We start from the raw sequence: 22667 nt of genomic DNA, 5'->3' as shown, positions 1-22667 counted from the left end.
CGCCGCCGCACTCACGCCACCGCCGCACTCACGCCACCGCCGCACTCACACTCACGCCACCGCCGCACTCACACTCACGCCACCGCACTCACGCCGCCGCACTCACACTCACGCCGCCGCCGCACTCACGCCGCCGCACTCACGCCGCCGCCACACTCACGCCACCGCACTCACGCCACCGCACTCACGCCACCGCCGCACTCACACTCACGCCACCGCCGCACTCACACTCACGCCACCGCCGCACTCACGCCGCCTCACTCACGCAGTCGCCGCACTCACGCCACCGCCGCACTCACACTCACGCCACCACACTCACGCCGCCACCGCACTCACGCCGCCGCACTCACGCCACCGCCGCACTCACACTCACGCCGCCTCACTCACGCAGTCGCCGCACTCACGCCACCGCCGCACTCACACTCACGCCACCACACTCACGCCGCCACCGCACTCACGCCGCCGCACTCACGCCACCGCCGCACTCACACTCACGCCACCACACTCACGCCGCCACCGCACTCACGCCGCCGCCACCGCACTTACGCCGCCGCCACCGCACTTACGCCGCCGCCACCGCACTCACGCCGCCGCCACCGCACTCACGCCGCCGCCACCGCACTCCCGCCGCCGCCACCGCACTCACGCCGCCGCCGCACTCACGCCGCCGCCGCCGCACTCACGCCGCCGCCACCGCACTCACGCCGCCACCACCGCACTCACGCCACCTCCGCACTCACGCCGCCGCCGCACTCACGCCGCCGCCGCACTCACGCCACTGCACTCACGCCACCTCCACACTCACGCCGCACTCACGCCGCCAACGCACTCACGCCGCCGCCGCCACACTCACGCCACCGCCACCGCACTCACGCCGCCGCCGCACTCACGGCGCCACCACCGCACTCACGCCACCGCCACCGCACTCACGCCACCTCCGCACTCACGCCACCGCCACCGTCAACACTAATGCACTCACGCCGCCGCCGCACTCACGCCGCCGCCGCAGTCACGCCGCCGCACTCACGCCACTGCACTCACGCCGCCGCACTCACGCCACCGCCGCACTCACGCCACCGCCGCACTCACACTCACGCCACCGCCGCACTCACACTCACGCCACCGCACTCACGCCGCCGCACTCACACTCACGCCGCCGCCGCACTCACGCCGCCACCACACTCACGCCACCGCCACCGCACTCACGCCACCGCACTCACGCCACCGCACTCACGCCACCGCTGCACTCACGCCGCCGCCGCACTCACGCCGCCGCCACACTCACGCCACCGCCACACTCACGCCACCGCACTCACGCCACCGCCACACTCACGCCACCGCCACCGCACTCACACCGCCACACTCACGCCACAGCCGCACTCACGCCGCCGCACTCACGGCGCCACCACCGCACTCACGCCACCGCACTCACGCCACCACCGCACTCACGGCGCCACCACCGCACTCACGCCACCGCACTCACGCCGCCGCCGCACTCACGGCGCCACCACCGCACTCACGCCACCGCACTCACGCCACCACCGCACTCACGCCACCGCCACCGCACTCACGCCACCGCACTCACGCCACCGCCACCGTCAACACTAATGCACTCACGCCGCCGCCGCACTCACACTCACGCCACCGCCGCACTCACGCCGCCTCACTCACGCAGTCGCCGCACTCACGCCACCGCCGCACTCACACTCACGCCACCACACTCACGCCACCGCACTCACGCCACCGCCGCACTCACACTCACGCCACCGCCGCACTCACGCCGCCTCACTCACGCAGTCGCCGCACTCACGCCACCGCCGCACTCACACTCACGCCACCACACTCACGCCACCGCACTCACGCCACCGCCGCACTCACACTCACGCCACCGCCGCACTCACACTCACGCCACCGCCGCACTCACACTCACGCCGCCTCACTCACGCAGTCGCCGCACTCACGCCACCGCCGCACTCACACTCACGCCACCACACTCACGCCGCCACCGCACTCACGCCGCCGCACTCACGCCACCGCCGCACTCACACTCACGCCACCACACTCACGCCGCCACCGCACTCACGCCGCCGCACTCACGCCACCGCCGCACTCACACTCACGCCACCGCACTCACGCCACCGCCGCACTCACACTCACGTCGCCGCACTCACGCAGTCGCCGCACTCACACTCACGCCGCCGCCGCACTCACACTCACGTCGCCGCACTCACGCAGTCGCCGCACTCACACCAGTAGCGACGTGAGCGACTTGAGAAACCACCTCCCATTTCCACTGCTGCTCGCGGGGGGAGGAGCTAAGAGGAAGTGACCCCGCCTCCCTCCCTTGATAACTTCCTGTAGAGATCTGGAGACGACATGAGAGCGAACAGGGCTCAGGAGGGTTGGCAATAGATCATACACTCCTAACTCACGGAAGTCAGAATGCCACTATTTGTTCATTTTTAACTTTTTTTAATCGTCAAAATTCTTTATTACAAAACATTCATGACAGACAATAAACAGTTTCAAGTAGTTAATCAACGGAATCGGGACAAAAGTGTCTGAATGTGAATCCAACATGGCGGCGACTGAGGCCGCTCCCACTGATACAGCTCAGGCAACACTTTCCTCTCTAAAAAGCTTTTTTTCATTGCATTACAGTTTGTTCCACTTCACACGTGGTATAGTCCGCTCAAAGATAGTGTTTGACCACAACATAAATAATCCTAACCCCTAACCTAATTTTTTTGTAGTAGATAGGAGATGAAGAAAAGTTTGAACCCAAATTAAATTTAGGGTTGGAGCGGGAGTAGAACCCAGCGTCTCCATCACCCCACGCCGGAAATGTACCTCGCATGTGATGTGGGCTGCCGCGGGGGCCGCCATATTGGATTTTGTAACTTCCAAATTCTGACTTCCGTGAGTTAGGAGTGTATGATCTAGTGCCGACCGGCTCAGGAGGGTTTGTGCTGCTGGTGTGAGTTTACTGTAAACCACAACCTCAGCACTGAGAGGTGGAGTCAGTAGACAGGGCCGTCCCTGTCTGACTCAGCTGGCCTCACCTGCTCAGGTAAAGGGGCGGGGCTTCAGCTGCTCAGGTAAAGGGGCGGGGCTTCAGCTGCTCAGGTAAAAGGGCGGGGCTCATTCTGTCTCTTGTCTGTTCAGAGCCCCTCAGGCTGGTGGGAGGGGCCAGTCGCTGTGCTGGGACTCTGGAGGTGAAACACAGAGGAGAATGGAGACGAGTGGAGAACTATGGCCCCTGGAACTTGGGGGCCACAGCTGCTGTGTGTCGAGCCCTGGACTGTGGCTCTGCTGTTTCTGGAGGAGACAGATATGGTTTTCCACAGAGTCGTGTGTGGGGGATCAGCTCTGACTGTGTGATGAAGTCTACAGTGACAGAGTGTGTCAGGAGCACAGACTCTTCCTCTTCTTGGGCTCTGGACGTGGTGTGTTCAGGTAAAAGTCTTAAATCCTCAGGTTGAATCTCTCAGATGTTCCTCACAGACTGCTCCTCTCTGTGTCTGGAGTCACTCATTATGGAAGTGTTATTGGTTTCAATATAACAGATGATGAACAGTTTGATGCTAAAGCTTAGCATTAGCTCTCTAAATATCAAGTATAAATAATGAAGAGTGTTTGGGTCGGGACCACCTCGGTGTCAGGAGGACAGACTCGTGTCCCTCACGCCGGGTCTGGAGCTGTGTTCAGCTCTGATATTACATTCTCCTCTTCACTCTCACATCTTTTTACTTTTTGTATTATTAATACTAACAGAACAAGACCAGACAGTGAAAGATCAAAAAGTAAAACAACTAGGTGAAGAATAAACCTGACAATAAATGTCCCTCTGTATCTGTCCCAGTGTCTGGTGAATATGTCCAAGTTCAAGTTTAATATTTTATCTCTAATGTGAAATATCTCTGTGTAACGATCAATTAGAGTTTAGATCAGGCCTAAAAATAGTTAGAGTTACTTTAAGTAACCAGAGTTTGATTGTCTAAAGAAAGTGAAAGAGTTTCATGTGTTCACAGTTCTACCTGCAGATGTCTCTGGACCAGAAGAGCTCGTCCTCAGACTTCTGACCCATATCATTGTCCTACAAACCTCCATGTCACACATGTGTGTGTCCTATTGGCTCAGAGCGGTGATGTCACACATGTGTGTGTCCTATTGGCTCAGAGCGGTGATGTCACACATGTGTGTGTCCTATTGGCTCAGAGCGGTGATGTCACACATGTGTGTGTCCTATTGGCTCAGAGCGGTGATGTCACACATGTGTGTGTCCTATTGGCTCAGAGCGGTGATGTCACACATGTGTGTGTCCTATTGGCTCAGAGCGGTGATGTCACACATGTGTGTGTCCTATTGGCTCAGAGCGGTGATGTCACACATGTGTGTGTCCTATTGGCTCAGAGCAGTGATGTCACACGTGTGTGTGTCCTATTGGCTCAGAGCGGTGATGTCACACATGTGTGTGTCCTATTGGCTCAGAGCGGTGATGTCACATGTGTGTGTCCTATTGGCTCAGAGCAGTGATGTCACACGTGTGTGTGTCCTATTGGCTCAGAGCGGTGATGTCACACATGTGTGTGTCCTATTGGCTCAGAGCGGTGATGTCACACATGTGTGTGTCCTATTGGCTCAGAGCGGTGATGTCACACACATGTGTGTGTCCTATTGGCTCAGAGCGATGATGTCACACATGTGTGTGTCCTATTGGCTCAGAGCGATGATGTCACACATGTGTGTGTCCTATTGGCTCAGAGCGGTGATGTCACACATGTGTGTGTCCTATTGGCTCAGAGCAGTGATGTCACACATGTGTGTGTCCTATTGGCTCAGAGCGGTGATGTCACACACATGTGTGTGTCCTATTGGCTCAGAGCGGTGATGTCACACATGTGTGTGTCCTATTGGCTCAGAGCAGTGATGTCACACACATGTGTGTGTCCTATTGGCTCAGAGCGGTGATGTCACACATGTGTGTGTCCTATTGGCTCAGAGCGGTGATGTCACACATGTGTGTGTCCTATTGGCTCAGAGCGATGATGTCACACATGTGTGTGTCCTATTGGCTCAGAGCGATGATGTCACACATGTGTGTGTCCTATTGGCTCAGAGCGATGATGTCACACACATGTGTGTGTCCTATTGGCTCAGAGCGGTGATGTCACACATGTGTGTGTCCTATTGGCTCAGAGCGATGATGTCACACATGTGTGTGTCCTATTGGCTCAGAGCGATGATGTCACACACATGTGTGTGTCCTATTGGCTCAGAGCGGTGATGTCACACATGTGTGTGTCCTATTGGCTCAGAGTGGTGATGTCACATGTGTCCACAGACTGGGTGCGGCTGGTCTCGGGGTCCGGCCTGTGCTCAGGATCAGTGCAGATCTGGGATCAGTCCTGGACCTGGCTCTGTGAAGAGGCCTTGGACCTTCAGGGTGCAGAGGTGCTGTGCAGGGAGCTGGGCTGTGGGGCTCCTTCTCTCCTCCAGGGGGCGGTCTCTCCTCTGGGACTGCAGACGTTCTACTGTGAGGGACATGAGTCTGCTCTGAGGGACTGTCCCCGCTCCAGCTCTGAGAACTGCTCCTCTGGAGCCGCTGTCAACCTCACCTGCTCAGGTAAAGGGGCGGGGCCTCACCTGCTCAGGTAAAGGGGCGGGGCTTCAGCTGCTCAGGTAAAAGGGCGGGGCTCATTCTGTCTCTTGTCTGTTCAGAGCCCCTCAGGCTGGTGGGAGGGGCCAGTCGCTGTGCTGGGACTCTGGAGGTGAAACACAGAGGAGAATGGAGACGAGTGGAGAACTATGGCCCCTGGAACTTGGGGGCCACAGCTGCTGTGTGTCGAGCCCTGGACTGTGGCTCTGCTGTTTCTGGAGGAGACAGAGATGATTTTCCACAGAGTCGTGTGTGGGAGATCAGCTCTGACTGTGTGATGAAGTCTACAGTGACAGTGACAGAGTGTGTCTGGAGCACAGACTCTCCCTCTTCTCAGGCTCTGGACGTGGTGTGTTCAGGTAAAAGTACAAATCTGATGCATTTTAGGTTTTCTCTTGATCTTGGCGTCATTTTAACCCCTCGTTTGAAGGAACACATTTTCCTTTTTGATCTTGTCTCAATATAAAGAAATTAAAAAAAAGTTTAAATGATCATTTCCTTAACACAAACAATACAGACTTTTGATCTGTGGCTTTTAATATAAAAAAATCTTCTGCTCCAAACCAAATGTTTCACTGACAGAAGATGACCTGTGTCTGACCTCTGACCAACAGAAATGAATGAATCTCAATCAGATTATTTGCAAGAGCCTCACGTTCTTCCTCTCTCGCTCCTTCTACCTTCACCTCACACATTTGACCCTTTATTACTTTGGAGTTAAACATTAGTGTTGACAGTAAAACACTCAGAATGTGACCTCTGACCCTGGACTCGGGCCTCAGTCGGGTCAAGAATTAAACCTCTTCGTCCTCTCTTCACAGACTTACTGAACCGTCCAATCATCTCCCTGTCTGTGTTAGACGGGGCCTCCGAGTCCCAGCTTCAGGGGGTCCGGGTGATGCCGGGGTCAAAGTTCAGGGTCAAATGCTCTGTGGAGCCACAGTTCCCAGGAGGCTCCTTCCAGCTCCTCTCTCCCACTGTGAACCTCACTCAGAACCACACCCTGCCCGCTGTCAATCACTCTGCACACTTCCTGTTCTCTGACACTGGCCCCGCCCACAAAGGAAACTACACCTGTGTTTACCTCCTGCAGGTGTTCGACCACGCCTTCTCCTCTCAGAGCCACGCCCTCCAGCTCTATGTGGGAGGTAAGCACAGCAACACAGCCTCATGTTAGAGTCACAGCCTCATGTTAGAGTCACAGTCTCATGTTAGAGTCACAGCCTCATGTTAGAGTCACAGCCTCGTGTTAGAGTCACAGCCTCATGTTAGAGTCACAGTCTCATGTTAGAGTCACAGTCTCGTGTTAGAGTCACAGTCTCGTGTTAGAGTCACAGTCTCATGTTAGAGTCACAGTCTCATGTTAGAGTCACAGTCTCATGTTAGAGTCACAGTCTCATGTTAGAGTCACAGCCTCATGTTAGAGTCACAGTCTCATGTTAGAGTCACAGTCTCGTGTTAGAGTCACAGTCTCGTGTTAGAGTCACAGTCTCGTGTTAGAGTCACAGTCTCATGTTAGAGTCACAGTCTCATGTTAGAGTCACAGTCTCGTGTTAGAGTCACAGTCTCGTGTTAGAGTCACAGTCTCATGTTAGAGTCACAGTCTCATGTTAGAGTCACAGTCTCATGTTAGAGTCACAGTCTCATGTTAGAGTCACAGCCTCATGTTAGAGTCACAGTCTCATGTTAGAGTCACAGTCTCGTGTTAGAGTCACAGTCTCGTGTTAGAGTCACAGTCTCGTGTTAGAGTCACAGTCTCGTGTTAGAGTCACAGTCTCGTGTTAGAGTCACAGTCTCATGTTAGTCTCATGTTAGAGTTACAGCCTCATGTTAGAGTCACAGTCTCATGTTAGAGTCACAGTCTACTGTTAGAGTCACAGCCTCATGTTAGAGTCACAGTCTCATGTTAGAGTCACAGTCTCATGTTAGTCTCATTTTAGAGTCGCAGTCTCGTGTTAGAGTCACAGTCTCGTGTTAGAGTCACAGTCTCGTGTTAGAGTCACAGCCTCGTGTTAGAGTCACAGTCTCATGTTAGAGTCACAGTCTCATGTTAGAGTCACAGCCTCATGTTAGAGTCACAGCCTCATGTTAGAGTCACAGTCACAGTCTCATGTTAGAGTCACAGTCTCATGTTAGAGTCACAGCCTCGTGTTAGAGTCACAGTCTCGTGTTAGAGTCACAGTCTCGTGTTAGAGTCACAGTCTCGTGTTAGAGTCACAGCCTCGTGTTAGAGTCACAGCCTCGTGTTAGAGTCACAGCCTCGTGTTAGAGTCACAGCCTCGTGTTAGAGTCACAGCCTCGTGTTAGAGTCACAGCCTCGTGTTAGAGTCACAGTCTCGTGTTAGAGTCACAGCCTCGTGTTAGAGTCACAGCCTCGTGTTAGAGTCACAGTCTCGTGTTAGAGTCACAGCCTCGTGTTAGAGTCACAGCCTCGTGTTAGAGTCACAGCCTCGTGTTAGAGTCACAGTCTCGTGTTAGAGTCACAGCCTCGTGTTAGAGTCACAGTCTCGTGTTAGAGTCACAGTCTCGTGTTAGAGTCACAGCCTCGTGTGAGAGTCACAGCCTCGTGTTAGAGTCACAGCCTCGTGTTAGAGTCACAGCCTCGTGTTAGAGTCACAGTCTCGTGTTAGAGTCACAGTTTCGTGTTAGAGTCACAGTCTCGTGTTAGAGTCACAGCCTCGTGTGAGAGTCACAGCCTCGTGTTAGAGTCACAGCCTCGTGTTAGAGTCACAGCCTCGTGTTAGAGTCACAGTCTCGTGTTAGAGTCACAGTTTCGTGTTAGAGTCACAGCCTCGTGTTAGAGTCACAGCCTCGTGTTAGAGTCACAGCCTCGTGTTAGAGTCACAGCCTCGTGTTAGAGTCACAGTCTCGTGTTAGAGTCACAGTTTCGTGTTAGAGTCACAGCCTCGTGTTAGAGTCACAGCCTCGTGTTAGAGTCACAGCCTCGTGTTAGAGTCACAGCCTCGTGTTAGAGTCACAGTCTCGTGTTAGAGTCACAGTCTCGTGTTAGAGTCACAGCCTCGTGTTAGAGTCACAGTCTCGTGTTAGAGTCACAGTCTCGTGTTAGAGTCACAGTCTCGTGTTAGAGTCACAGTCTCGTGTTAGAGTCACAGTCTCGTGTTAGAGTCACAGTCTCGTGTTAGAGTCACAGCCTCGTGTTAGAGTCACAGTCTCATGTTAGAGTCACAGTCTCATGTTAGAGTCACAGTCTCATGTTAGAGTCACAGTCTCATGTTAGAGTCACAGCCTCATGTTAGTCACAACCTCATGTTAGAGTCACAGTCTCATGTTAGAGTCACAGTCTCATGTTAGAGTCACAGTCTCATGTTAGTCTCATGTTAGAGTCACAGCCTCATGTTAGAGTCACAGTCTCATGTTAGAGTCACAGTCTACTGTTAGAGTCACAGCCTCATGTTAGAGTCACAGTCTCATGTTAGTCTCATGTTAGAGTCACAGTCTTGTGTTAGAGTCACAGTCTCGTGTTAGAGTCACAGCCTCATGTTAGAGTCACAGTCTCATGTTAGAGTCACAGTCTCATGTTAGAGTCACAGTCTCATGTTAGAGTCACAGCCTCATGTTAGAGTCACAGTCACAGTCTCATGTTAGAGTCACAGTCACAGTCTCATGTTAGAGTCACAGTCTCATGTTAGAGTCACAGCCTCATGTTAGAGTCACAGTCTCGTGTTAGAGTCACAGTCTCGTGTTAGAGTCACAGTCTCGTGTTAGAGTCACAGTCTCGTGTTAGAGTCACAGCCTCGTGTTAGAGTCACAGCCTCGTGTTAGAGTCACAGCCTCGTGTTAGAGTCACAGCCTCGTGTTAGAGTCACAGCCTCGTGTTAGAGTCACAGCCTCGTGTTAGAGTCACAGCCTCGTGTTAGAGTCACAGCCTCGTGTTAGAGTCACAGTCTCGTGTTAGAGTCACAGCCTCATGTTAGAGTCACAGCCTCATGTTAGAGTCACAGTCTCATGTTAGAGTCACAGTCACAGTCTCATGTTAGAGTCACAGCCTCGTGTTAGAGTCACAGCCTCGTGTTAGAGTCACAGCCTCATGTTAGAGTCACAGTCTCATGTTAGAGTCACAGTCTACTGTTAGAGTCACAGCCTCATGTTAGAGTCACAGTCTCATGTTAGTCTCATGTTAGAGTCACAGTCTTGTGTTAGAGTCACAGTCTCGTGTTAGAGTCACAGCCTCATGTTAGAGTCACAGTCTCATGTTAGAGTCACAGTCTCATGTTAGAGTCACAGTCTCATGTTAGAGTCACAGTCTCATGTTAGAGTCACAGCCTCATGTTAGAGTCACAGCCTCATGTTAGAGTCACAGTCACAGTCTCATGTTAGAGTCACAGCCTCATGTTAGAGTCACAGTCTCGTGTTAGAGTCACAGTCTCGTGTTAGAGTCACAGTCTCGTGTTAGAGTCACAGTCTCGTGTTAGAGTCACAGCCTCGTGTTAGAGTCACAGCCTCGTGTTAGAGTCACAGCCTCGTGTTAGAGTCACAGCCTCATGTTAGAGTCACAGTCTCATGTTAGAGTCACAGTCACAGTCTCATGTTAGAGTCACAGCCTCGTGTTAGAGTCACAGTCTCGTGTTAGAGTCACAGTCTCGTGTTAGAGTCACAGCCTCGTGTTAGAGTCACAGTCTCATGTTAGAGTCACAGTCTCATGTTAGAGTCACAGCCTCATGTTAGAGTCACAGCCTCATGTTAGTCACAGTCTCATGTTAGAGTCACAGTCTTATGTTAGAGTCACAGTCTCATGTTAGAGTCACAGTCTCATGTTAGAGTCACAGCCTCATGTTAGAGTCACAGTCACAGCCTCATGTTAGAGTCACAGTCTCATGTTAGAGTCACAGTCTCATGTTAGAGTCACAGTCTCATGTTAGAGTCACAGCCTCATGTTAGAGTCACAGCCTCATGTTAGAGTCACAGCCTCATGTTAGAGTCACAGTCTCATGTTAGAGTCACAGTCTCATGTTAGAGTCACAGTCTCATGTTAGAGTCACAGCCTCATGTTAGAGTCACAGCCTCATGTTAGAGTCACAGTCTCATGTTAGAGTCACAGCCTCATGTTAGAGTCACAGTCTCATGTTAGAGTCACAGCCTCATGTTAGAGTCACACAGCCTCATGTTAGAGTCACACAGTCTCATGTTAGAGTCACAGTCTCATGTTAGAGTCACAGCCTCATGTTAGAGTCACAGCCTCATGTTAGAGTCACAGTCTCATGTTAGAGTCACAGCCTCATGTTAGAGTCACAGTCTCATGTTAGAGTCACAGTCTCATGTTAGAGTCACAGCCTCATGTTAGAGTCACAGTCTCATGTTAGAGTCACAGTCTCATGTTAGAGTCACAGTCTCATGTTAGAGTCACAGCCTCATGTTAGAGTCACAGCCTCATGTTAGAGTAACAGTCTCATGTTAGAGTCACAGTCTCATGTTAGAGTCACAGCCTCATGTTAGAGTCACAGCCTCATGTTAGAGTCACAGTCTCATGTTAGAGTCACAGTCTCATGTTAGAGTCACAGTCTCATGTTAGAGTCACAGTCTCATGTTAGAGTCACAGCCTCATGTTAGAGTCACAGCCTCATGTTAGAGTCACAGTCTCATGTTAGAGTCACAGCCTCATGTTAGAGTCACAGCCTCATGTTAGAGTCACAGCCTCATGTTAGAGTCACAGTCTCATGTTAGAGTCACAGTCTCATGTTAGAGTCACAGTATCATGTTAGAGTCACAGTCACATGTTAGAGTCACAGTCTCATGTTAGAGTCACAGTCTCATGTTAGAGTCACAGTCTCATGTTAGAGTCACAGCCTCATGTTAGAGTCACAGCCTCATGTTAGAGTCACAGTCTCATGTTAGAGTCACAGCCTCATGTTAGAGTCACAGTCTCATGTTAGAGTCACAGTCTCATGTTAGAGTCACAGTCTCGTGTTAGAGTCACAGTCTCGTGTTAGAGTCACAGTCTCATGTTAGAGTCACAGTCTCATGTTAGAGTCACAGCCTCATGTTAGAGTCACAGCCTCACATGTTAGAGTCACAGTCTCATGTTAGAGTCACAGCCTCATGTTAGAGTCACAGTCTCATGTTAGAGTCACAGTCTCATGTTAGAGTCACAGCCTCATGTTAGAGTCACAGTCTCATGTTAGAGTCACAGTCTCATGTTAGAGTCACAGTCTCATGTTATAGTCACAGTCTCATGTTAGAGTCACAGCCTCATGTTAGAGTCACAGCCTCATGTTAGAGTCACAGTCTCATGTTAGAGTCACAGCCTCACATGTTAGAGTCACAGTCTCATGTTAGAGTCACAGCCTCATGTTAGAGTCACAGCCTCATGTTAGAGTCACAGCCTCATGTTAGAGTCACAGCCTCACATGTTAGAGTCACAGTCTCATGTTAGAGTCACAGTCTCATGTTAGAGTCACAGTCTCGTGTTAGAGTCACAGTCTCGTGTTAGAGTCACAGCCTCGTGTTAGAGTCACAGCCTCGTGTTAGAGTCACAGCCTCGTGTTAGAGTCACAGCCTCGTGTTAGAGTCACAGCCTCGTGTTAGAGTCACAGCCTCGTGTTAGAGTCACAGCCTCGTGTTAGAGTCACAGTCTCGTGTTAGAGTCACAGCCTCGTGTTAGAGTCACAGTCTCATGTTAGAGTCACAGTCACAGTCTCATGTTAGAGTCACAGCCTCGTGTTAGAGTCACAGCCTCATGTTAGAGTCACAGTCTCATGTTAGAGTCACAGCCTCATGTTAGAGTCACAGTCTCATGTTAGTCTCATGTTAGAGTCACAGTCTTGTGTTAGAGTCACAGTCTCGTGTTAGAGTCACAGCCTCATGTTAGAGTCACAGTCTCATGTTAGAGTCACAGTCTCATGTTAGAGTCACAGTCTCATGTTAGAGTCACAGTCTCATGTTAGAGTCACAGCCTCATGTTAGAGTCACAGCCTCATGTTAGAGTCACAGTCACAGTCTCATGTTAGAGTCACAGCCTCATGTTAGAGTCACAGTCTCGTGTTAGAGTCACAGTCTCGTGTTAGAGTCACAGTCTCGTGTTAGAGTCACAGTCTCGTGTTAGAGTCACAGCCTCGTGTTAGAGTCACAGCCTCGTGTTAGAGTCACAGCCTCGTGTTAGAGTCACAGCCTCATGTTAGAGTCACAGTTTCATGTTAGAGTCACAGTCACAGTCTCATGTTAGAGTCACAGCCTCGTGTTAGAGTCACAGTCTCGTGTTAGAGTCACAGCCTCGTGTTAAGAGTCACAGTCTCATGTTAGAGTCACAGTCTCATGTTAGAGTCACAGCCTCATGTTAGAGTCACAGCCTCATGTTAGTCACAGTCATGTTAGAGTCACAGTCTTATGTTAGAGTCACAGTCTCATGTTAGAGTCACAGTCTCATGTTAGAGTCACAGTCTCATGTTAGAGTCACAGTCTCATGTTAGAGTCACAGCCTCATGTTAGAGTCACAGCCTCATGTTAGAGTCACAGCCTCATGTTAGAGTCACAGTCTCATGTTAGAGTCACAGCCTCATGTTAGAGTCACAGCCTCATGTTAGAGTCACAGCCTCATGTTAGAGTCACAGTCTCATGTTAGAGTCACAGCCTCATGTTAGAGTCACAGTCTCATGTTAGAGTCACAGCCTCATGTTAGAGTCACACAGCCTCATGTTAGAGTCACACAGTCTCATGTTAGAGTCACAGTCTCATGTTAGAGTCACAGCCTCATGTTAGAGTCACAGTCTCATGTTAGAGTCACAGCCTCATGTTAGAGTCACAGCCTCATGTTAGAGTCACAGCCTCATGTTAGAGTCACAGTCTCATGTTAGAGTCACAGCCTCATGTTAGAGTCACAGCCTCATGTTAGAGTCACAGTCTCATGTTAGAGTCACAGTCTCATGTTAGAGTCACAGTCTCATGTTAGAGTCACAGTCTCATGTTAGAGTCACAGCCTCATGTTAGAGTCACAGTATCATGTTAGAGTCACAGTCACATGTTAGAGTCACAGTCTCATGTTAGAGTCACAGTCTCATGTTAGAGTCACAGCCTCACATGTTAGAGTCACAGCCTCACATGTTAGAGTCACAGTCTCATGTTAGAGTCACAGTCTCATGTTAGAGTCACAGCCTCATGTTAGAGTCACAGCCTCATGTTAGAGTCACAGTCTCATGTTAGAGTCACAGCCTCATGTTAGAGTCACAGCCTCATGTTAGAGTCACAGTCTCATGTTAGAGTCACAGTCTCATGTTAGAGTCACAGTCTCATGTTAGAGTCACAGTCTCATGTTAGAGTCACAGTCTCATGTTAGAGTCACAGCCTCATGTTAGAGTCACAGCCTCACATGTTAGAGTCACAGTCTCATGTTAGAGTCACAGCCTCATGTTAGAGTCACAGTCTCATGTTAGAGTCACAGTCTCATGTTAGAGTCACAGCCTCATGTTAGAGTCACAGTCTCATGTTAGAGTCACAGTCTCATGTTAGAGTCACAGTCTCATGTTAGAGTCACAGTCTCATGTTAGAGTCACAGCCTCATGTTAGAGTCACAGCCTCATGTTAGAGTCACAGCCTCATGTTAGAGTCACAGTCTCATGTTAGAGTCACAGCCTCACATGTTAGAGTCACAGTCTCATGTTAGAGTCACAGCCTCATGTTAGAGTCACAGCCTCATGTTAGAGTCACAGCCTCACATGTTAGAGTCACAGTCTCATGTTAGAGTCACAGTCTCATGTTAGAATCACAGTCTCATGTTAGAGTCACAGCCTCATGTTAGAGTCACAGCCTCATGTTAGAGTCACAGTCTCATGTTAGAGTCACAGTCTCATGTTAGAGTCACAGTCTCATGTTAGAGTCACAGTCTCATGTTAGAGTCACAGTCTCATGTTATAGTCACAGTCTCATGTTAGAGTCACAGTCTCATGTTAGAGTCACAGTCTCATGTTAGAGTCACAGTCTCATGTTAGAGTCACAGTCTCATGTTAGAGTCACAGCCTCATGTTAGATTCACAGTCTCATGTTAGAGTCACAGTCTCATGTTAGAGTCACAGTCTCATGTTAGAGTCACAGTCTCATGTTAGAGTCACAGTCTCATGTTAGAGTCACAGCCTCATGTTAGAGTCACAGTCTCATGTTAGAGTCACAGCCTCATGTTAGAGTCACAGTCTCATGTTAGAGTCACAGTCTCATGTTAGAGTCACAGTCTCATGTTATAGTCACAGTCTCATGTTAGAGTCACAGTCTCATGTTAGAGTCACAGCCTCATGTTAGAGTCACAGCCTCATGTTAGAGTCACAGTCTCATGTTAGTCTCATGTTAGAGTCACAGTCTTGTGTTAGAGTCACAGTCTCGTGTTAGAGTCACAGCCTCATGTTAGAGTCACAGTCTCATGTTAGAGTCACAGCCTCATGTTAGAGTCACAGTCTCATGTTAGAGTCACAGTCACAGTCTCATGTTAGAGTCACAGCCTCATGTTAGAGTCACAGTCTCATGTTAGAGTCACAGCCTCATGTTAGAGTCACAGCCTCATGTTAGAGTAACAGTCTCATGTTAGAGTCACAGTCTCATGTTAGAGTCACAGCCTCATGTTAGAGTCACAGCCTCATGTTAGAGTCACAGTCTCATGTTAGAGTCACAGTCTCATGTTAGAGTCACAGTCTCATGTTAGAGTCACAGTCTCATGTTAGAGTCACAGCCTCATGTTAGAGTCACAGCCTCATGTTAGAGTCACAGTCTCATGTTAGAGTCACAGCCTCATGTTAGAGTCACAGCCTCATGTTAGAGTCACAGCCTCGTGTTAGAGTCACAGCCTCGTGTTAGAGTCACAGCCTCGTGTTAGAGTCACAGTCTCGTGTTAGAGTCACAGCCTCATGTTAGAGTCACAGTCTCATGTTAGAGTCACAGTCACAGTCTCATGTTAGAGTCACAGCCTCGTGTTAGAGTCACAGCCTCGTGTTAGAGTCACAGCCTCATGTTAGAGTCACAGTCTCATGTTAGAGTCACAGTCTACTGTTAGAGTCACAGCCTCATGTTAAAGTCACAGTCTCATGTTAGTCTCATGTTAGAGTCACAGTCTTGTGTTAGAGTCACAGTCTCGTGTTAGAGTCACAGCCTCATGTTAGAGTCACAGTCTCATGTTAGAGTCACAGTCTCATGTTAGAGTCACAGTCTCATGTTAGAGTCACAGTCTCATGTTAGAGTAACAGCCTCATGTTAGAGTCACAGCCTCATGTTAGAGTCACAGTCACAGTCTCATGTTAGAGTCACAGCCTCATGTTAGAGTCACAGTCTCGTGTTAGAGTCACAGTCTCGTGTTAGAGTCACAGTCTCGTGTTAGAGTCACAGCCTCGTGTTAGAGTCACAGCCTCGTGTTAGAGTCACAGCCTCGTGTTAGAGTCACAGCCTCGTGTTAGAGTCACAGCCTCATGTTAGAGTCACAGTCTCATGTTAGAGTCACAGTCACAGTCTCATGTTAGAGTCACAGCCTCGTGTTAGAGTCACAGTCTCGTGTTAGAGTCACAGCCTCGTGTTAGAGTCACAGCCTCATGTTAGAGTCACAGCCTCATGTTAGAGTCACAGCCTCGTGTTAGAGTCACAGTCTCATGTTAGAGTCACAGCCTCATGTTAGAGTCACAGCCTCATGTTAGAGTCACAGCCTCATGTTAGAGTCACAGTCTCGTGTTAGAGTCACAGTCTCGTGTTAGAGTCACAGTCACAGTCTCGTGTTAGAGTCACAGTCACAGTCTCGTGTTAGAGTCACAGCCTCATGTTAGAGTCACAGCCTCATGTTAGAGTCACAGTCTCATGTTAGAGTCACAGTCTCATGTTAGAGTCACAGTCTCATGTTAGAGTCACAGCCTCATGTTAGAGTCACAGCCTCATGTTAGAGTAACAGTCTCATGTTAGAGTCACAGTCTCATGTTAGAGTCACAGTCTCATGTTAGAGTCACAGTCTCATGTTAGAGTCACAGTCTCATGTTAGAGTCACAGCCTCATGTTAGAGTCACAGCCTCATGTTAGAGTAACAGTCTCATGTTAGAGTCACAGTCTCATGTTAGAGTCACAGCCTCATGTTAGAGTCACAGCCTCATGTTAGAGTCACAGTCTCATGTTAGAGTCACAGTCTCATGTTAGAGTCACAGTCTCATGTTAGAGTCACAGTCTCATGTTAGAGTCACAGCCTCATGTTAGAGTCACAGCCTCATGTTAGAGTCACAGTCTCATGTTAGAGTCACAGCCTCATGTTAGAGTCACAGCCTCATGTTAGAGTCACAGCCTCATGTTAGAGTCACAGTCTCATGTTAGAGTCACAGTCTCATGTTAGAGTCACAGTCTCATGTTAGAGTCACAGCCTCATGTTAGAGTCACAGTATCATGTTAGAGTCACAGTCACATGTTAGAGTCACAGTCTCATGTTAGAGTCACAGTCTCATGTTAGAGTCACAGTCTCATGTTAGAGTCACAGCCTCACATGTTAGAGTCACAGCCTCATGTTAGAGTCACAGTCTCATGTTAGAGTCACAGTCTCATGTTAGAGTCACAGCCTCATGTTAGAGTCACAGCCTCATGTTAGAGTCACAGTCTCATGTTAGAGTCACAGCCTCATGTTAGAGTCACAGCCTCATGTTAGAGTCACAGTCTCATGTTAGAGTCACAGTCTCATGTTAGAGTCACAGTCTCATGTTAGAGTCACAGTCTCATGTTAGAGTCACAGTCTCATGTTAGAGTCACAGCCTCATGTTAGAGTCACAGCCTCACATGTTAGAGTCACAGTCTCATGTTAGAGTCACAGCCTCATGTTAGAGTCACAGTCTCATGTTAGAGTCACAGTCTCATGTTAGAGTCACAGCCTCATGTTAGAGTCACAGTCTCATGTTAGAGTCACAGTCTCATGTTAGAGTCACAGTCTCATGTTAGAGTCACAGTCTCATGTTATAGTCACAGTCTCATGTTAGAGTCACAGCCTCATGTTAGAGTCACAGCCTCATGTTAGAGTCACAGTCTCATGTTAGAGTCACAGTCTCATGTTAGAGTCACAGCCTCACATGTTAGAGTCACAGTCTCATGTTAGAGTCACAGCCTCATGTTAGAGTCACAGCCTCATGTTAGAGTCACAGCCTCACATGTTAGAGTCACAGTCTCATGTTAGAGTCACAGTCTCATGTTAGAGTCACAGTCTCATGTTAGAGTCACAGTCTCATGTTAGAGTCACAGCCTCATGTTAGAGTCACAGCCTCATGTTAGAGTCACAGTCTCATGTTAGAGTCACAGTCTCATGTTAGAGTCACAGTCTCATGTTAGAGTCACAGTCTCATGTTAGAGTCACAGTCTCATGTTATAGTCACAGTCTCATGTTAGAGTCACAGTCTCATGTTAGAGTCACAGTCTCATGTTAGAGTCACAGCCTCATGTTAGAGTCACAGCCTCACATGTTAGAGTCACAGTCTCATGTTAGAGTCACAGCCTCATGTTAGAGTCACAGTCTCATGTTAGAGTCACAGTCACAGTCTCATGTTAGAGTCACAGCCTCGTGTTAGAGTCACAGTCTCATGTTAGAGTCACAGCCTCATGTTAGAGTCACAGTCTCATGTTAGAGTCACAGCCTCATGTTAGAGTCACAGCCTCATGTTAGAGTCACAGTCTCATGTTAGAGTCACAGTCTCGTGTTAGAGTCACAGTCACAGTCTCGTGTTAGAGTCACAGTCACAGTCTCATGTTAGAGTCACAGTCACATGTTAGAGTCACAGCCTCATGTTAGAGTCACAGTCTCATGTTAGAGTCACAGCCTCATGTTAGAGTCACAGCCTCATGTTAGAGTCACAGTCTCATGTTAGAGTCACAGTCTCATGTTAGAGTCACAGTCTCGTGTTAGAGTCACAGTCTCATGTTAGAGTCACAGCCTCATGTTAGAGTCACAGTCTCATGTTAGAGTCACAGTCTCATGTTAGAGTCACAGTCTCATGTTAGAGTCACAGCCTCATGTTAGAGTCACAGCCTCGTGTTAGAGTCACAGTCTCGTGTTAGAGTCACAGCCTCATGTTAGAGTCACAGCCTCATGTTAGAGTCACAGCCTCGTGTTAGAGTCACAGTCTCGTGTTAGAGTCACAGTCTCGTGTTAGAGTCACAGTCACAGTCTCGTGTTAGAGTCACAGTCACAGTCTCGTGTTAGAGTCACAGTCTCATGTTAGAGTCACAGTCTCATGTTAGAGTCACAGTCTCATGTTAGAGTCACAGCCTCATGTTAGAGTCACAGCCTCATGTTAGAGTCACAGCCTCATGTTAGAGTCACAGTCTCATGTTAGAGTCACAGTCTCATGTTAGAGTCACAGCCTCATGTTAGAGTCACAGTCTCATGTTAGAGTCACAGTCTCATGTTAGAGTCACAGTCTCATGTTATAGTCACAGTCTCATGTTAGAGTCACAGCCTCATGTTAGAGTCACAGCCTCATGTTAGAGTCACAGTCTCATGTTAGAGTCACAGTCTCATGTTAGAGTCACAGTCTCATGTTAGAGTCACAGCCTCATGTTAGAGTCACAGTCTCATGTTAGAGTCACAGTCTCATGTTAGAGTCACAGTCTCATGTTAGAGTCACAGTCTCATGTTAGAGTCACAGTCTCGTGTTAGAGTCACAGTCTCATGTTAGAGTCACAGCCTCATGTTAGAGTCACAGTCTCATGTTAGAGTCACAGTCTCATGTTAGAGTCACAGCCTCATGTTAGAGTCACAGTCTCATGTTAGAGTCACAGCCTCATGTTAGAGTCACAGTCTCATGAGTCCTTTTGTGTTGCAGGTTCAGACTCAGACTTGATCTTCAGAGTCCTGGTGGTTCTGCTGTTGACTCTCATAATCATCCTTCTGCTCTTCATATTCTGGAAGGTACTGGAGTCTTTAGACCTGATTTAGTCCTGGTTTGGATCTAGTTTGGATCTGCTTTACACTTAGGTTAGAGTCCTGCTTTAGTCCAGCTTCCAACACATTTCACTTGAGTCTGTTTTAGACCTTGCTTTGGCCTTCGTTAGTTCTTAAAGTTATGGTTTGGTCCTGGTTTATTCTTTCATGTTTTCCTGGTTTAGACCTGATTTAGTCCTGTTTTTTAGACCTGAATGTTCTGTGTCCTGTTGTTTCAGGTCAAGGCCAGACGGGGCGCTATAGAGCCGGCTGAAGTGGAGCTGGAGTTAGAGCCGTTCAGATCCTCATGAGACCTGGACTCAGACCGCTGGCTTTAGACAGAGAGAAGAGCGAGTGTACTTTATTCGGACTGTGATACTGGTATTTATCAGTTACTCTTAGTGGATTCATTTAGAGGAACATGTGATTGATCAATTTGAGGAAGAATTTTGATCTAATTTATTTTTCCAACTTTTTTAATGACTACTTCTGCTTTATATTTTTCACTTTTTACATCCATGTGTTTTTACTGCAGTCTGTGCCTTTCCTTACGTTTAATAAACCGTTTTGATCCTTGTCTGTTGTTGTCTTTGTCCCTGCGATGGATAAATATGTTGTTGGGGCATTTGAATAGCTCACTGTCGCCACCTGCTGTCTCTGAGCGGAAATCAAGCCTTGTAACATCTGCTGACATCGACCCAAAGACGACTCTCCTGAGAAACCCTGGCTCTCTGTTATATTTGGCCATGTTAAATGTTTCAGTATGTGAATATATTGCCTTATTTCTTTTTCCATTTTTTTGTCTTTTGGTTTTTGGTGTGTAGTCTTTATTGGACAGGACAGTGTAGAAGAACATTCAGGAAGGATCCAAACTCAGGACCCTGTGGCCTGCTGCACGTGGAGCCTGGCATATGTGCCATCCACAGGGCGGCACATATTACCTGCATTTTTGAAAAGGAAAAGAGAAAAAAGCCTTTAGGGTCTGTTTTCTGATTGTGTAATTTCACAAAGGAGCTGCAGGGGGAGCTCTATCACCAAAGTTACTTAGTTTGGCTTTGAAATAGAAAATCAGCCCCCGCAGGAGCACCTGCAGGAGCACTCACAGGAGCACCCACAGGAGCACCCGCAGGAGCACCCACAGGAGCACTCACAGGAGCACTCGCAGGAGCACCCGCAGGAGCACTCACAGGAGCACCCACAGGAGCACTCGCAGGATCACCCACAGGAGCACCCACAGGAGCACTCACAGGAGCACTCACAGGAGCACTCGCAGGAGCACCCGCAGGAGCACCTGCAGGAGCACTCACAGGAGCACTCACAGGACCACCCGCAGGAGCACCTGCAGGAGCACTCACAGGAGCACCCACAGGAACACCCGCAGGAGCACTCACAGGAGCACTCACAGGAGCAACCACAGGAGCACCCGCAGGAGCCCTCACAGCAGCACCCACAGGAGCACCCACAGGAGCACTCACAGGACCACCCGCAGGAGCAACCACTCTGCCCCCCAGTGGTAAAAAGAAGTATATGTCACCTTTGTTAAATTTCAGTAAATCTTCATTCCACTTTGACTTTTGTCTTGTTTTTTTAGAATGTAATTCAAATAATGAAGTTAAAGTTTTCTCTGCCTCTGCACTTTTTGATCCAACAAACTGTTTCTTTAAAGTTTACTCTTGGATTTTCTCTTTTTGCAGGTTGTTTCTATAACAATTGAACCATAATCCTGCAAATTGTAGTTCTTCTTCTGTTTTTAGTTGTAATCTCATGAACACGTTTTCACAAGCCTGTGATTTATGATCTGCTTTGAATAACATTGAACTCCCCATTTACTTTTTCAGCCCATTTTACCTCCTATTTCATTATCCATTGTGTGTGTGTCTAATGTAGGTGTGTGTGTGTGTGTGTGTGTCTAATGTAGGTGTGTGTGTGTGTGTGTGTGTGTGTCTAATGTAGGTGTGTGTGTGTGTGTGTGTGTGTGTGTCTAATGTAGGTGTGTGTGTGTGTGTCTAATGTAGGTGTGTGTGTGTGTGTGTGTGTGTGTGTCTAATGTAGGTGTGTGTGTGTGTGTCTAATGTAGGTGTGTGTGTGTGTGTGTGTCTAATGTAGGTGTGTGTGTGTGTGTGTGTGTGTGTGTCTAATGTAGGTGTGTGTGTGTGTGTGTGTCTAATGTAGGTGTGTGTGTGTGTGTGTGTCTAATGTAGGTGTGTGTGTGTGTGTGTGTGTGTGTGTAGGTGTGTGTGTGTCTAATGTAGGTGTGTGTGTGTGTGTATGTGTGTGTGTGTGTCTAATGTAGGTGTGTGTGTGTGTGTCTAATGTAGGTGTGTGTGTGTGTGTCTAATGTAGGTGTGTGTGTCTAATGTAGGTGTGTGTGTGTGTGTCTAATGTAGGTGTGTGTGTGTGTGTGTCTAATGTAGGTGTGTGTGTGTGTGTGTGTGTGTGTGTGTCTAATGTAGGTGTGTGTGTGTGTCTAATGTAGGTGTGTGTGTGTGTGTGTGTGTCTAATGTAGGTGTGTGTGTGTGTGTCTAATGTAGGTGTGTGTGTGTGTGTGTGTGTCTAATGTAGGTGTGTGTGTGTGTGTCTAATGTAGGTGTGTGTGTGTGTGTGTGTGTGTGTCTAATGTAGGTGTGTGTGTGTGTGTGTGTGTGTAGGTGTGTGTGTGTCTAATGTAGGTGTGTGTGTGTGTGTGTGTGTATGTGTGTGTGTGTGTCTAATGTAGGTGTGTGTGTGTGTGTCTAATGTAGGTGTGTGTGTGTGTCTAATGTAGGTGTGTGTGTGTGTCTAATGTAGGTGTGTGTGTGTGTGTCTAATGTAGGTGTGTGTGTGTGTGTCTAATGTAGGTGTGTGTGTGTGTGTGTGTCTAATGTAGGTGTGTGTGTGTGTGTCTAATGTAGGTGTGTGTGTGTGTGTGTCTAATGTAGGTGTGTGTGTGTGTGTGTGTGTGTGTCTAATGTAGGTGTGTGTGTGTGTCTAATGTAGGTGTGTGTAGGTGTGTGTGTGTGTGTGTGTGTCTAATGTAGGTGTGTGTGTGTGTGTCTAATGTAGGTGTGTGTGTGTGTGTGTGTGTGTGTGTGTGTCTAATGTAGGTGTGTGTGTGTGTGTCTAATGTAGGTGTGTGTGTGTGTGTGTGTGTCTAATGTAGGTGTGTG

At 48.9% G+C, this 22667-nt stretch overlaps 1 protein-coding gene across 1 annotated transcript; it reads left to right on the top strand.

The window, feature by feature from the left end:
* The first annotated feature begins 3136 nt into the window (after positions 1 to 3136).
* Positions 3137 to 19951, top strand: LOC140357812 (uncharacterized). Its single transcript, XM_072442328.1, has 6 exons — positions 3137 to 3456; positions 5345 to 5626; positions 5722 to 6018; positions 6481 to 6807; positions 19423 to 19508; positions 19760 to 19951. Exons 1-6 carry the CDS (start codon positions 3381 to 3383, stop codon positions 19829 to 19831), a joined length of 1140 nt encoding a protein of 379 aa, XP_072298429.1. The 5' UTR covers positions 3137 to 3380; the 3' UTR covers positions 19832 to 19951.
* Positions 19952 to 22667: the final 2716 nt, after the last annotated feature.

The sequence above is a fragment of the Eucyclogobius newberryi genome, unplaced genomic scaffold (assembly GCF_026437365.1).
Source record: "Eucyclogobius newberryi isolate DKJ021-1_F unplaced genomic scaffold, fEucNew1.0.hap1 SCAF_13, whole genome shotgun sequence".
Classification (NCBI taxonomy): Eukaryota; Metazoa; Chordata; class Actinopteri; order Gobiiformes; family Gobiidae; genus Eucyclogobius; species Eucyclogobius newberryi.
This window is presented reverse-complemented; position numbering and strand designations above follow the sequence as displayed.

Coding starts and splice junctions, on each gene's coding strand:
- LOC140357812 (XM_072442328.1), top strand. CDS start 3,381: ATGAAGTCTACAGTGACAGAGTGTGTCAGGAGCACAGACTCTTCCTCT. Junction 3,457..5,344: donor TCTGGACGTGGTGTGTTCAG/GTAAAAGTCTTA, acceptor ATGTGTCCACAG/ACTGGGTGCGGCTGGTCTCG. Junction 6,808..19,422: donor CCTCCAGCTCTATGTGGGAG/GTAAGCACAGCA, acceptor TTTGTGTTGCAG/GTTCAGACTCAGACTTGATC.